General features: G+C 48.5%; 1 protein-coding gene across 1 annotated transcript; it reads right to left on the bottom strand.

Moving 5' to 3' along the window:
* Positions 1-6: 6 nt before the first annotated feature.
* On the bottom strand, positions 7-3,442 carry LOC142475788 (tRNA (uracil-5-)-methyltransferase homolog B-like). Its single transcript, XM_075581508.1, has 6 exons — positions 3,394-3,442; positions 2,618-2,788; positions 1,893-1,947; positions 1,686-1,805; positions 390-489; positions 7-164 (listed from the first exon to the last, which is right to left on the bottom strand). Exons 2-6 carry the CDS (start codon positions 2,785-2,787, stop codon positions 79-81), a joined length of 531 nt encoding a protein of 176 aa, XP_075437623.1. The 5' UTR covers position 2,788; positions 3,394-3,442; the 3' UTR covers positions 7-78.
* Between the last annotated feature and the right edge of the window lie 10,064 nt (positions 3,443-13,506).

Here is a 13,506-nt window from a genome sequence, read left to right as displayed (position 1 = left end):
GAAGTCCTCATAACACTGCGGGGAGACTCAGGGCAATTAGGCACCTTTTAGAAGTCTGATGTGTGTCAGAGGCGCATCCTATTCAAATCTCACCCGCGCCACCAGCTTGTGTTTCTCCGGGATGTTGGGGAGGTGGTCCACATGCACGCACACAATGTTCCTGTCTGAGGTAGAGAGAGACACAGACACCCACTTCAAGGGTCAGGTTTCTTTTCAAGTTTTTTGCTACGAATAGCAGCGTCATAAGGATAAGACCTCCCTATATGTGGGATTCCCTGTAACCCGCCCTATAAAAGGTGGCTGGTAACCCTTTTAGCGGCATCCCCTCCGTGGCCAAAGAGAAGCGCCGCGGTATGTAGGGTCAGGCCCGAAAGTCTGCAGGTTCTCACCCCGTCCTGTCCCCACGTAGTTCCCCACGGTCTTGGGGTTTCCGTCCGGCCCGCGGTTCACAGAAAAAGTGGATTTGTTGCGGTATCCATAAATTACCGGCTGTGAGGGGAGAAATAGGGGAGATGAGGACGGTTCGGAGTGCGTGCTGCAATGTCTGGGAGCATCGGTAGCTCGGAATGCATGCTGTAATGTCTGAGTGTATTCATTGTACTGTGCGCATGCTGTAATGTCTGGGTGCATCTGTAGCTCTGTGCGCATGCTGTAATGTCTGGGTGCATCCGTAGCTCTGTGCACGTGCTGTAATGTCTGGGTGCATCCGTAGCTCTGTGCGCGTGCGGTAATGTCTGGGTGCGTCCGTAGCTCTGTGAGCATGCTGTAATGTCTGGGTGCGTCCGTAGCTCTGTGCGCGTGCTGTAATGTCTGGGTGCGTCCGTAGCTCTGTGAGCATGCTGTAATGTCTGAGTGCATCCGTAGCTCTGTGCGTGTGCTGTAATGTCTGGGTGCATCCGCAGCTCTGTGAGCATGCTGTAATGTCTGGGTGCATCCGTACCTCTGTGCGCGTGCTGTAATTTGTGGGTGCATCCGTAGCTCTGTGTGCGTGCTGTAATTTCTGGGTGCATCCGTAGCTCTGTGCGTGTGCTGTAATGTCTGGGTGCATCCGTAGCTCTGTGTGCGTGCTGTTATGTCTGGGTGCATCCGTAGCTCTGTGCGCGTGCTGTAATTTCTGGGTGCATCCGTAGCTCTGTGCGTGTGCTGTAATGTCTGGGTACATCCGTAGCTCTGTGTGCGTGCTGTAATGTCTGGGTGCATCCATAGCTCTGTGAGCATGCTGTAATGTCTGGGTGCATTCGTAGCTCTGTGCGCGTGCTGTAATGTCTGGGTGCATTCGTAGCTCTGTGAGCGTGCTGTAATGTCTGGGTGCATTCATAGCTCTGTGAGCATGCTGTAATGTCTGGGTGCATCCGTAGCTCTGTGTGCGTGCTGTAATGTCTGGGTGCATCCGTAGCTCTGTGAGCGTGCTGTAATATCTGGGTGCATCTGTAGCTCTGTATGCGTGCTGTAATGTCTGGGTGCATCCGTAGATCTGTGCGCGTGCTGTAATGTCTGGGTGCATCCTCTCTGCACTCAGTGTAATGTGTGCATCAATCCTTCCCTCTGTGTTTGTGCTGTAATGTCTGCTTACATCCTCCTCTCTGCCCTCGCAGTGCAATATCTGGATCTCTGCGCTCGCACAGTGATGCCTGGCCGCATCCTCAGCTCTGTGTGCAATGTCTGATGCCTGGCAGCGTACTTACAGAGGGCTGCACCTCTTGCAGGGGGCATATCAGCCCATGGTGGTCCTGGATTTGCCCCCCACGCTCCCTCACCCGCAGGGTGAGAGTCCGGAGCACTCCCTGCAGGGCGCCCAGCTTGTACTGCGAGGGAGAAAGAGAGAGCGGGGTTAACCCAAACCAATCCCACCCATAGACATCTGTAGGATCAGCAGGAAAGTGCCTTATTACCTGCAGCTGCTCCTCATATCCCATTCTCCAGAGAGGGGTCGCTGCATCAGACAGCCTGCAATACACCCGACAAAAAACAGCGGTATTGCTTACCCCATTAAGCCTCTGATGCCTTAGAAACCCCCTTTACTTCCCCTATATCTCTAGCCCTATAGAAACTCCCTTTACTTCATCTATAGCTCCAGTTCCCATAGAAATTCCCTTTGCCCCCCATAGCCTCAGTCCCTACATAAATCCCCTTTACTTCCCCTATAGACCCTGTCCCTATCGATCTTTACTTCCCCCATAGGCCCAGTTCCTACAGAATTCCCCTATAGCCCTAGTTCCAATAGAAAAAACATTTTCACTTCCCCTCTCTCGCCCCAATCTCAAACCTCACCCTCCAGCGGTTTCCAACTCCAGTTAAATATTTACATGACATCATTATGGTTTAGTATAAATCCCCTATAAGATTAACCCTTAGAACTTAGTCCTGATCTGCAGCATCTCCATCTCATTTAGGGCCGCTCCCCCAACGAGCGCAACGCGTGCTGTAAATGTGAGGTTTGTCTTTCTGGCTTTTATGGAGTTGGGATTTTGAAATCCTATTAACATTTATACATGTGAGACGGACACTACACTGAGCAGGCGTTACAGGACTGAGTGCTTTCTCGTTACTGCAAACCCTATATATGTTGCTATATGGGGACTGGAGGCTTAGGATGGTGTGAGCGGTATTTTGGTACCTCTCCTCCCAGGATGCACCTGGGTTTGGGGTGACACGCCTCCTCTTCCTCTGATTCTTCAGGTGTGTTTGTGCCTGTCCTGATTGTGACATTGCTAGTGTCACACACCAAGAGAGGCCACCACCAGGACATCGCAGGAACCGAAGGGACAGCATGATGAGAGGTGACATCCTACAGGGGGAGGGAGAGACTGCATGGGACATAGCTCCAATCTGTCTGTGTCACTGTGTTATCCTGCGGGGGGAGGGACCGACTCCATGTCACATAGCTCCCCTCTGTCTGTGTCACCCAGCAGGGGGAGGGACAGACTCCATGTCACATAGCTCCCCTCTGTGTCACTGTGTCACCCTGCGGAGGGAGGGACAGACTCCATGTCCCATAGCTCCCCTCTGTCTGTGTCACTGTGTTATCTTGCGGGGGGGAGGGACAGACTCCATGTCACATAGCTCCCCTCTCTGTGTCACTGTGTCACCCTGCAGGGGGAGGGACAGACTCCATGTCCCATAGCTCCCCTCTGTCTGTGTCACTGTGTCACCCTGCAGGGGGAGGGACAGACTCCATGTCCCATAGCTCCCCTCTGTCTGTGTCACTCTGCAGGGAGAGGGGGGGACATGTTTATAGCATAGAATTACATTTCTGTTTCATTACACCCCTCCCCCTCATTGCCTCTGTTCATAATGGCATTGTTACACCAGGGAAGTGTGACAGAAAGGTCACTATTACACCAGGGGACGGTGCACAGGGTCACTGTGATGGCAGGCTGACAGTTACAGTACCTGGATCTTCCTGATCTGGATTTAAAGGTCCTACTTCCTGCTTGTATGAGGGAGCACATGGCTGTGACGTCACAGGACACACCTCCACATATCACTGGTTCCCCTGTCTAGAGCCCCCCCCCCCCCCTTTCCTATGGGCTCAGGGTCATTCCCCTGTATACACGGGGACACAGATCCTGACAGGACAGACACATAACATCAATTATGAGGTGTCTGTGGAGTTCATACTGGAGTTGAACTGAAGAAAACAAGAACTGGACCTCTGCACTTGAACAACAATAACCTGCCACTGTGAGAACCGGACCTTGTAAATGTTCTGACAATTTGTACACATCTGTAGACTCTGTTTCTGATCTGCTGCTTGATCTTCAGTTCCACACTGGCCTGCCATGGCGACGCGTCTGGAGCCAAGGTAAGTAAAGGTTTACAGAGGCCCTGCAGCTCCCCCGGCACCTAATTTAAGTGCGTTCGGGAAGCGCGCGGGGCGTCTGTAAACCGCGCCCCCCCCGCAGGCAGTCTCGCGCCCCCCCCGCAGGCAGTCTCGCGCCCCCCCCGCAGGCAGTCTCGCGCCCCCCCCGCAGGCAGTCTCGCTCCCCCCCAGATGGCGCACTGCTGCCTTAAGGCATTGATCTCGCCCATAGACTGCGGAGGCAGGAGGGGGCGCGCGTTGCGCAAGAAATCAGTTGAAACTGATTTCTTGGCGCGACACGCAGGTCACGTGAGCGGTTCGCCCAATGAGGGGTGAACCAGCTCCGTGACGCCCCTAGGAACGGCCCGTCCACCATGCACAGGGGAAGCACCCGCTTCACGCGAGTGACATCACAGCTTTTGTTTGTTTCCGAACCCATTTATTTATTTTTTTATTGTATTTTAGAGAGAGATACATCATACATTTAGCATTTCCAAATAAATTATACAAACTGACAATCTTACACATCAAGTAAATGAAACTTTGCATTTAAACATGGACATTGCGTTGTTGTCTTTTATTTCATATGTATCTTCTTTCTTTTGTTGTGTTCCAGTATATTTTTTCAAGATTTATTGGGGGAGCGGCCGCTTCCTTGTGTATCTCTCTGTGAAAAGACAAAGGATAGTAGAGAGTAGAGAAGGGGAGAGGGCAAGATGGAGAGGGCAAGATAGGGAGGGGTGGGAGGGTGGGCGGGGGCTAGGGTGGGTGGGGGGGAGGCAGTCCTGACATTTGATGTTTCAACTCATAAGGTTGTCAATCTTCTGGCCAAATTTCCCAGATCTTATGGAATTTATCTACCTTTTGGCTAAGTTGTGCCGAGAGGAGTTCCATCACCTTTATTTCCCTGATTCTTCTCAATACTGTCTGTTTGGAGGGGGCATTGATCTTTTTCCAGGCCGCAGCAATCGAGCAGCGGGCTGCTGTGAGGACATGGTTTATCATTTTACTCTCTTGCGGCTCTAGGCCCTCTATTGGCTTGGCTAAGATCGTAGACGTCGGGTCTACCCCTATCTCCACCCCCAGGAGTTCTCGTATCATTATTTGTATCATGATCCAGAACCCCTGAATTTTGAGACAATTCCACCAGATATGAGCCATGTCTCCTCTTTGCCCGCATCCTCTCCAGCACAAATCCTCTCCAGCACAAATCTGAGGATCCGGGGAAAATCTGGCTCAACCTATTCGGGTTAGGTACCAGTGGTATAAGATTTTATATATATATTCTCTTTTATAGTGGTACAGATTTGATGTTTTGGAGGCTGCTTCCCAAATATCCTCCCAGTCGTCTCTATCTAACTCTAAATTTAAATCTTCTGCCCATTTTAGCATATAACTATGCTTAGAGTGAGCCGCAGTTCTCGCCAGGCCCAGATATACCTCCGAAATCAGTCCCTTTACAGTAATAACCTCTTCTGCATAGTCTCTCAAATTTTGTTAGGGCCGAAAACGCTGAATCTTTAGAGACTGTTTGTAAATAGTGTCGAATTTGTAAGAAGCCAAATACTGGTAGGTTTGTTGTTTGGTATTTTTTCTCTAAATCTGGAAGTGCTAAAATGTTGTCTGTAGATACAAAGTCATCGGCTATTACCATCTTTCGCTCTTTGAATTTACTAAGTCCTTTTGGGAGACAGCCTGGAAGAAACTCGGGATTGCCAAAAATAGGGGTCAATAATGTAGGGGAGGATGCCAGATCATATTTCCCCTTATTTCTAGCCCATATTTTCCATGTACATCTCATTGCTCCCAGTTTAAATTTTTCCACGAAGGTCTCTCTTCCTCCCTCGGCCCAAAGAGCGGCCGGGAGAGAGAGAGAGGACTCGCATAGGTAGACTCAATCTCAAGCGAACAACTTGTGGTTGGATCGTTGTTCCACATTATTACTTGTTTTAGTTGGGCCGCCAGATAGTATTTGGTGATATCCGGGACTCCCAAGCCTCCGCTTTCTTTTGGAGCTAGCAGAATTGATCTAGCAAACCCTTGGTCTTTTGTTTTTCCAGATAAATTGAAAATTCTATTTAGGATATTTTTGAGTTCGGACATCGGGATGTCTATTGGTAGAGTCTGGAAGTAATATAGGAGTCTTAGCAGAATATTCATTTTAACTGTGGCTATTCTTCCCAGCCAAGATATCTGATATTCGTTCCAGCTCTGGAGGTCTTTTTTTACCTTTTCAAAAAGGGGGGGATAGTTTATATTGTGTATAGGGATTTATAGTCATTTGCTATCTGTATTCCCAGATATTTAATCTTTGTCCAGCTCCATTTGTAGTTAAAGTTTGCTTGTAGCAGCTTAACTTCGGGTATTGGTAGGGATAAATTCAATGCCTCTGATTTGTCCGTATTCATTTTATATCCCGAAATTTTACTGAATTTATCTAGTTGGGAATGTAGGTTCAGGAGGGAAGTCAAGGGGTTGGCTAGAGTTAGGATAATATCGTCAGCGAAAAGGGATATTTTGTAGTTTGTCTCTCCAATTTCAATTCCTTTAATATTCTTTTCGTCTCTGATTGTAGTTGCAAGGGGTTCTATGGAGAGGGCGAATAGAAGCGGAGACAGGGGGCATCCCTGTCAGGTACCATTATTTATTTTTATGGGATTTGAGTCTCCTCCTGGGAGTTTCACGACAGCTGTGGGATTTTTGTAGAGGGCCCTGATCCCCTCTAGGTACTGGCCCCTAAATCCGAATTTAACCAGCGTTTGATCTAAAAAGTCCGATCTTATCCTGTCAAATGCTTTTTCAGCATCTAGACTTAGCAGGATAGCCTTCGTGTTGGGAAGGTGTACATGGTCTATGAGATTTATAATTTTTTCTAGTATTATCGGAGGCTTGTCTTCATATATGGGGATAACACCATCTTAAATTTTTTATAGTACTGATTTGAGAATTCATCCGGGCCCGGCGTTTTGCTAGCTTTCAGTTGAGCAATGGCTTCTAATAATTCTTCCTGTGTTATATCTTTGTTCAGTTCTAGATTATTCTCTTCCGTTAATTCTAGAAGTTTACAATTCTCCAAGTACCAGGAGATAGCTTCTGTTCCAGAGGATCGATTCTTTGGGAAAATTTAGGTTATACAGATTAGAATAGAAGTCAGAGAATTCCTTTGCGATTTGCTTTTCATTGTATGTTTTTTCTCCTGACCTAGTTTGGATAGCTGTGATTTGCGATTTTGTTCTCAAACCTCTACGTTTGGACGCTAATAGACGGTCGGCTTTATTGCCTTTATCATAGTACTTTTGCTTAGTCCACCGTAACGCTCTCTCTACTTCGTCTAGTTGAATCTGTTTAAATTCGGATCTGGTTTTGTCTAGTAGTTTAAATAATTTTTTTGAGGGGTTAGTTTTGTGTTTTTGTTCAAGGAGCTGTACTTTCTCAGCTAATTCATTATATAGTTTTTGCTTAGCTTTTTTCTTGTGTGATGCTATGGAAATGATAGCTCCTCTTATTGTGGCCTTATGGGCTTCCCATAACATTGCTGGGGACTCTACTGAGCCCTTATTCAGCATGAAATACTCTCTGAGCTTTTGTTTAATATCAATCTCTACATCTATTTGATTTAACAGCGAGTCATTTAGTTTCCAATTATATTGATTATTTTTACAGAAGGGGAGAGAGCGTGTTAGTGACACCGGAGCGTGATCTGACCATGATATAGAGCCTATGTCTGACTGGGAGAATGCCTGTAGAATGTCTTTGGTACCCAGAAGTAGCCAATCCTTGAATACTGTAAGTCTGGTGTGGGGGTGAAAAGTACGAGTAATCCTGCTGGCCTTGGTGTTGCACCCTCCAAATATCAGTGAGTGAGAACTCTTTCATTATGTTTCTAAATCTTTAGCATTTTTTTCTGTGGAGCGTGGGTGAGGGGTTCCTTGTGCGCTTGCTCTATCTTGCTCTGGGACTGCTATCATGTTCATGTCTCCTCCCAGGAGTGTAGTTTTAGGTTGGGGGGATATACTGTCACATAAATCTCTCAGAAATTTCGCTTGGCCTTCGTTTGGGGAGTATACATTTACTAAGATTATTTCTACCCCTGACAGGGTACCGTATAGGAAAGATATCTGCCCTCTGGTTCTGAGACCCCTTTGTTTATAGTAAATGGGATATTGTGCTTGAAAAGTATGGCTACCCCTCATTTTTTTGCTGTGCAGGATGCATAATATGCTTGAGGGTAAATTCTTTTGAAGGTGTTCGGGGGGATATAGTGTTAAAGTGGGTCTTTTGGGGGAATAGAATATCTCCATTTGTTTTCTTGAGTTCTTGTAGGGCAAGTGTTCTCTTTATTACAGAATTCAGCCCCTTTACGTTTAGTGATACTAGTTTTAGTGATGTTTTATTGGCCATTTTTCTTTTAATTGAATGAGGCCTTGTGGTCCCTCCACTTTCCCAAAGTGGTGGGGTGGCCTATATCCTTCTATTGTATATTTGTCTGGGTGAAATCTTTGTGTATCAATGATATCTGTGTCTATAATTCCTCGTGTCTCTAGTTGATCTGTACTGGGGAGGGCTGGGAAGGGGAGGGAGGGTGTGGGCAACTGGGGAGGGGGGGGGGGGAAGGGGGATAGAAAAAAGGAAAAAGAAAAGAGCAAGTGGGGCGATAACTGCGCCCCAACATAGTGACCCTCACCACGCTAAGGGTGAGAGAGATGGGCATAATGCCCTCTGGAGACTTCTCGGTGTGTCTCGTCCCGGTACCCATTAGGGGACACCTGGAGCCCTCCGGAGGTATCCCTATAACCACACAGAACTGTGTAGGACATTGTAAAACCACAACGTAGCATAATATAAAACAGGGTATTGGCAACAGAGGATTTAGTACTTAGGCCTAACATTGAGTTTAGTTATTTTTGAAACCTTATGGGTATCTGAAATTTAATTATTTTCTTTTCTATTTCCTCTAGTTCTTTCTCTATGGGAAAGTTCTGGCAGGATCTTCATTTCTTGGATTCACCACAAGATGGTGCCAAAGGATTACCATTGTTCAGCATATAAAGTAGCTTTTGACATTTACAGTAAATTTAACTTAATATAACTGCTGTAGACTATGGAAGACTTTTCTATTTTCCCATTCTGGGGCGCCTAGTATTTAGACTTTAAGATAAACCTGAAACAATATAATATAGTATAGGACCCTCCTGAAAGTCTAAAATGTATTTATTTTCCATTCTTTTCCTTCTAGTTCTCTCTCCCTTTAATTCCCAGTATCATCATATATTTTTTTAATTCGCCACAAGGTGGCGCCAGAGGATTCGCATTAAACAACATATAGAACAGATTTTGACAATTGCAGTGATTTGTTCCTGGACTGAGGTTTTCATTTGGGACATTTGCCAAAATCAAAACATACTCTCTTCTATAGAGAGCTATCTACCTATCTAAAACGGTTAACTTAGTTTAAACCGCCCAAGCTCTAGAATCAGCCTCCCCTCACCCCTCAAAGTCGGGTCCCCCACCTCCCAGCCATCGCCCCCCCATATCTCAGTTCCTGTATTTCTTTCTCAGGAGCTCACCGTTCACCGGGTGTAGGAGAACAGGACCCCCCGAGTCCGACTCCAGCAGGACCTCCCTCCACCACAGACAGGCCATGGTGCGTGTGGTTTCGCCACATAGCTAGGGGTGCCGATGCAATTAAGAGCTCGGGTCCATCCGTGGGGACGGGGAAACCAAGGGGGGGGGGGATATCAGATCCCAGGGAGGGAGTATTAAGTCCAGCCCAGGTTCTGGGGCTGGATAGCCAACGCAGCCGTTTTCTTCCTTTCATCTAGGGGGTGTGGAAGCATACCTCTATCGCGCTTGTTCCACAGGTAGGGCGCGGAGGGACTGGTCGTCGCCTGGGGAACTTTCTTCACTTTTCATGAGTTGGAACTCTCTGCGAGGCCAGTCTTTGTGAGGCTCTCTGTGTTTTTGCGGGGGGGGGGAGTTGGCTGTTCCGCTCTTCCTCAACCCTCCTCAGCTGCAGCGTTGCCGCCGGCGCGGTGCAGTCCCAATCCTCTCAGGAAGCGGGGGGCCATCTTCAGGGTAAGATACCGTGTGAAACTTCCCCCGTCACTTGCGCCACCAATTTGAAGGGAAACCCCCATCTGTATTAGGGTGACCAGATTTTGAAAATGAAAAACCGGACATTTTTTTTTTTTTACATAACAGTTTATTTATTGTAGTACATTTATACTTTACTACCATTAGTCCTTGTTACATAGTTGTGTGTGTGTGTGTGTGTTGACCTCACTAATCGAACAAAAAAACCCCAGATGTGAATGATTCTGAACCCATTAACCAGTGTCAGGATGCCCCCTCTTCACAATTTCTAAGCCGCAATCCCGCCTGGGATCTTACCTGATCTGCAGTCCCTCAAGTACTATACTGGAGGGGAGGTGTTCCCTACCTGTCTTCCGATGTCTCCCGTGTGAAGCTTGAGTCAGATCTGGAAGAAAGAAGGGTAGGTTACGTCGGTGTAGGTATACGGCAGTTAAGATAAGACAGGGAGGGTGAGAGAGACAGAGAGAGAGAGGGTGAGAGAGACAGAGAGAGAGAGAGGGTGAGAGAGAGACAGAGAGAGGGAGACAGAGAGAGAGAGAGTGAGGGTGAGAGAGACAGAGAGAGAGAGAGAGAGAGAGAGGATGAGAGAGAGAGAGAGAGAGAGGGTGAGAGAGGGCGAGAGACACAGAGAGAGAGAGGAGGGCGAGAGACAGAGAGGGTGAGAGACACAGAGAGAGAGAGGGTGAGAGACACAGAGAGAGAGGGTGAGAAAGAGACAGAGAGAGAGAGACAGAGAGAGAGGGTGTGTGAGAGAGAGAGAGAGAGAGAGAGTGAGAGAGAGACAGAGAGAGAGAGGGTGAGAGAGAGACAGAGAGAGAGAGGGTGAGAGAGAGACAGAGAGAGGGTGAGAGAGAGAGACAGAGACAGAGAGAGACAGGGAGAGAGAGAGACAGGGAGAGAGAGAGAGAGAGAGAGAGAGAGAGAGAGAGAGAGAGAGAGAGAGAGAGAGAGAGAGAGAGAGAGAGAGAGAGAGACAGAGACAGAGAGACAGGGAGAGAGAGACAGGGAGAGAGACAGGGAGAGAGAGAGAAACATGGTGAGAGAGAGAGGGTGAGGGAGAGAGGGGGAGAGAGAGAGAGGGGGAGAGGGAGAGAGAGAGAGAGGGGGAGAGAGGGAGGGAGAGAGAGAGAGACAGAGAGAGAGAGACACTGGTACACACACACACACACTGGTACACACACACACTGGTACACACACACACACACACTGGTACACACACACACTGGTACACACACACTGGTACACACACACACACACACACACTGGTACACACACACACTGGTACACACACACACACTGGTACACACACACACTGGTACACACACACACTGGTACACACACACACACCGGTACACACACACACACCGGTACACACACACACACACTGGTACACACACACACACACTGGTACACACACACACACACACACACACTGGTACACACACTGGTACACACACTGGTACACACACACACACACACCGGTACACACACACACCGGTACACACACACACATGTACACACACACACACTGGTACACACACACATACTGGTACACACACACACACTGATACACACACACACACACACAGTACAACACACACTGGTACACACACACACACTGGTACACACACACACTGGTACACACACACACACAGGTTACACACACACTGGTACACACACACACAGGTACACACACACACAGGTACACACACACACAGTGGAGTACAGACAGAGGCAGCCACGAGCAAGCGGCTTCCCGCCTCCCCCTGCACCCACCCCCGCGCCCATCTCCCGCACCAAGGGGGTGGGGGGTGGATAGGAGCGCCGGGACGCAAAGGGACAAACTGCCGCTCCCCCTCCCCCGACGCACAGCCACGGGTTCCCGGGGCAAAATAGGGGGACACCGCGCAGCCACCACTGCCCGCCCCCGCGCCCATCTCCCGAACCAAGGGGACCGTAGGGGAAGAGAGCGCCAGGACAGGAGGCAACGGATCAAAAACCCATCTCATATCACCCCGGGCGGGCAGAGGGGGGGAGACACCGCGCACAGGAGCCAGGAGCGGGCAGACACACACCACGTGTGCTCTGCCGCAGGAAGCGGAAGCCCCGCCCCCAGGCACGCTTATCCTGCCCCCCCCCCATGGCACCCTTCCTTCCATCCATTCCCGCATGCCGGGCCTTGGTGAAGGATGATGCCGGGGGCTTAATGCCGGGACGCAGGGGATTGGCCAACAAGGTAGGAAACTGCCGGGGAAGGGGGGGGGGGCATTAAAAAAATAAATACTTACCAGCCGGGCTGCTGCAGTCTCCTTCTCCGCGCCGCCGCAGCTTACTCGCGCACAGCAGCTAATTACTCGCGCACCGCCGGTGACGTTAAACAAAAAAACGGGGACACGGAGGAAAAACCAGGACATTTCCGGGACACACAGGAAACCGGGACAGCTCCCGAAAAACCGGGACTGTCCCGGCAAAAGGGGGACGGGTGGTCACCCTAATCTGTATCCCACTTTGCATTCTCGCAGTTTTTGCATTATGGGTTTCAGCTCCCTTCACCTGTCTATTGTTGCTTTCGACAGGTCGCTGTATATTTCAAGGTGGGAGTTGCGGAATAGGATCTCTCCTCTATCTCTGCTAGCAGTAGATATTATTTCTTTAATTGAGTAGGAATGGAATCTTATGATCACATCTCTGGCTCTCTTGGGGTCAGAGGATTTGGGGCCCAAGGACCTGTGTGCGCGGTCCATTTCTATTTCCTCAGGTTTGAGCTCAGGGATCAAGTGGGAGAAGAGATCGAGCAGGTAAGGTCGCTGCAGGTTTGTATCCACTGACTCCGGTATATACCGCACTCTGAGATTCTGACGACGATCTCTATTTTCTTGCTCTTCTGCGTTTTCTTTTAATGCTCGGATTTCGTAGTTCAGGCGATTTATTTCATCTTCAGCAGAGGAGTAAGTTTGTTCGAGTTCCTCTACTTTCTTTTGAATTGAGTCTGTTCTTTTGGCTAGGGTGTCCATGTCTTTTCTGTGGGTGGTTATAGCTCTGGAAAGGTCCTCTTGGAACGCCTGCCTCATTTGGGTGAATAGCCCCTCTAGATAGTCCTTTGTTATTCCCGGACAGATCTTCCCTGACTGAGCAGAGAGGCTAGCCGATCCTTCAGTCGAACACGTCGCGCCGCCATCTTGGGTGGTCCCGCAGCTCTCCGTGGGTTTTTGTTGCGGCATGAAGAAGCTAGTATGGGTTTGCTGGGAGGTTTCTTCAGCTTACTGTTCATCCCCTGTGAGACCCTTGTCCTCACCAAGACTTTAGAGACACTTTTCTATTGTTTGGTAAGTGTTATATCAGATTATTCATCGGACGGCTCTGGAGCGATCTCCTCAGGCGTCCATGCACCGTGACGTCACCGGAAGTCTCTCCTTGTTTCCGAACCCATTTATATGTATTCAATTTGGTACAAATAATTAAGAAATAAGGGGAAATATTACATTAATAACATTTTGCATGGATTATGTAAAAGAACAAGATATATTCATGTCATTTTTTACTCAAAACACCATACAAAAGTGATGATAAAAATGTTTAGTTTTGTACAGATTATTGCCGGATAAAATGCA

Source organism: Ascaphus truei, unplaced genomic scaffold, assembly GCF_040206685.1.
Source record: "Ascaphus truei isolate aAscTru1 unplaced genomic scaffold, aAscTru1.hap1 HAP1_SCAFFOLD_1384, whole genome shotgun sequence".
Lineage (NCBI taxonomy): Eukaryota > Metazoa > Chordata > Amphibia > Anura > Ascaphidae > Ascaphus > Ascaphus truei.
Note: the sequence above shows the minus strand (reverse complement) of the source record. Positions and strands in the feature narration are given on the sequence as shown.